Source organism: Drosophila willistoni, assembly GCF_018902025.1.
Source record: "Drosophila willistoni isolate 14030-0811.24 chromosome XL unlocalized genomic scaffold, UCI_dwil_1.1 Seg142, whole genome shotgun sequence".
Classification (NCBI taxonomy): domain Eukaryota; kingdom Metazoa; phylum Arthropoda; class Insecta; order Diptera; family Drosophilidae; genus Drosophila; species Drosophila willistoni.
The window spans coordinates 6,755,552-6,757,924 of NW_025814053.1; the positions used below are offsets into that span (position 1 = coordinate 6,755,552).

The 2,373-nt window shown below is 44.2% G+C and overlaps 1 protein-coding gene across 1 annotated transcript; it reads right to left on the minus strand.

Moving 5' to 3' along the window:
* Nucleotides 1-357: 357 nt before the first annotated feature.
* Nucleotides 358-1,891, minus strand: LOC124460559 (RNA polymerase-associated protein LEO1-like). Its single transcript, XM_047011597.1, has 2 exons — nucleotides 1,054-1,891; nucleotides 358-842 (listed from the first exon to the last, which is right to left on the minus strand). Exons 1-2 carry the CDS (start codon nucleotides 1,889-1,891, stop codon nucleotides 358-360), a joined length of 1,323 nt encoding a protein of 440 aa, XP_046867553.1.
* Nucleotides 1,892-2,373: the final 482 nt, after the last annotated feature.

Genomic DNA, 2,373 nt, shown 5'->3' on the forward strand with positions numbered 1-2,373 from the left:
GCAACATACTCTACAGGTATTATACATATACCTTTACATTGCTACATCAGCTGTAAAAATCAAACACTTTCTTTGTTGGTTGAATGAATTTACGTGATTATATTTAGCGTTGCTCTAATAAGCAAATTTTGAACAATGCTTCGAAGACTAGATAATTTTGTCTCTACTGGCCAACGCCAAAGTTGAGGTAACTTAAAAATTTTGAAACCAATTGACTGATTCTTCCACTATTTGAATGATCACACTTCTGGAACAGCATGAGAGTCATCACTTGAAAATCTGAAAACGCTTCTGCAACGCGATGTCCATCGCACTTTTCATCGTCTTCTCTATCGCACTCTCCATCTGCATCGCAAGCTACGCCTCCATCACCTTCTCCACCACCATCGCCCTCTCCAACTTGATCGCACTCAGGAATGAACGCTTTTTGCATCTTCCTTTCCATCGCACTCTGGAATGTACACTATCATCATCGCCCTCTCCAATGCACTCTCCATCTCCATCTCCATCGCCCTCTCCATCGCCCTCTCCATCGCCCTCTCCATCGCCCTCTCCATCGCCCTCTCCATCGCCCTCTCCATCGCCCTCTCCATCGCCCTCTCCATCGCCCTCTCCATCGCCCTCTCCATCGCCCTCTCCATCGCCCACTCCATCGCCCTCTCCATCTCCCTCTCCATCTCCCTCTCCATCGCCCTCTCCATCGCCCTCTCCATCGCCCTCTCCATCGCCCTCTCCATCGCCCTCTCCATCGCCCTCTCCATCGCCCTCTTCATCTCCATCGCCATCGCCAACTGCACCTCCCTCTCCATCAGCATCATAGTCTTTGTGGGATCTATGATTAACTGTAAATATCGGGTAAGGGTAGATGGGCCAAACTGGAAGGATTACAAGTTTGGGTGCCTATGTCAACCATTATTTTGCGCCCCTGCTTCGTCTCACGCCGAAGATCCTTATTTAAGTTTAACCGCTCCTCCTTTCGATAAAGTTTTAATTTTGTGTGGCCGCTGCTCTCCCTCTGTCTCTCCCTCTCCACATTCCAACAGCGCCACAAACCTCTGAGTGGCTCGCTGTTGGACTGGATGGATAATTTAGCTATTCTTAATGGATGTGATTTTTGCACTAAAACAGCAGGTCGCTGTGTCTTTGATTTCCGCTTCTTGACGGGCGTCTTTTTGATTTTGACTATCACCTCGTTGCGCACCTCGACGGGCATTTTGTCCTTTTTGACAATCACCTCGTTGCGCTTCTTAACGGGCGCCTTGTCCTTTTTGACTATCACCTCGTTGCGCTCCTTGACGGGCATTTTGTCCTTTTTGACTATCACCTCGTTGCGCTTCTTGACGGGCATTTTTTCCTCTGGAATCACTTTCTTCTTCTTAACAACTCTTTGTTGCTTCTTCCTTTCCTGTAGTTTTCGACGGAGTTGCCTGGTGGAGAACGTAGATTTCTCGACTGCATTCCGTTTACGCTTAGGTTTCGGCTTCACTGCAGCATGTAGTTCTTCGAGTGCTTCTTTGACTCTTTGGGGCAGAATAAGTTCCACAACAGTTTCGGGGCTTTTAGATCTTTCACGTTTACGCTTGGGTTCCGCTTCCTTGTCATCACCATGCTGACGTTTTCGTGGCTGTCGAACTTGCTTACCAGCAGGTTCTTTTTTACCTCGTTTCGGTTCCTTGGCCTCATTGCATTTCCGTTTACGCATTTTCTTGACATTCGATTGAATCTGGGGACCATCTTGATCCTGTTGCGTCATTTTTTTGGCTCCGTCATTCTTTTGGCTCTCGTTCTCCTTCTGTTTCATGCAATACGTGCAGACACAATTGACATTGTTCGAATCATGCATATAGCCCAGAGGCATCTCTGGTTCCGAATTCTCACTCTCGATTTTCATTTCAGAATCAATTTCGGGTAAATTCGGTTTACTTTGCCAGGACATGTTTACTGAATTTCAAAAACGCGTAGTTGTCAAGAAATATACTAGGAAATTATATTTTAGAAAATATACTTTTAAATATATATAGATCTAGCTAGTGAAACGCTTGATGACTTGACTGAGATACTATACAAACCTTACCTGCTGATCTCCCTGTATATGGACTTTTTACTGTTTTTTTTAAATTTCATGGCCAACTTGATCGAATTTACCCACGTACTAGATTAACAAAAACTGAAATAATTGACATCTTTCAATCGAGACTAAATTGAGTTAATCGGTAATTGAAAACTCACTTCGACAACACTGATTGGATTGGTTCCAAAGGATTGTGGTTGAATGAATACTTCTTTTCTTTTAAATACTAAAGAATTGTCTGTATTCACATAGGTTGATCGTTTAAAACATATATATGTATAGCTCAGCTAATTCCTTATGGA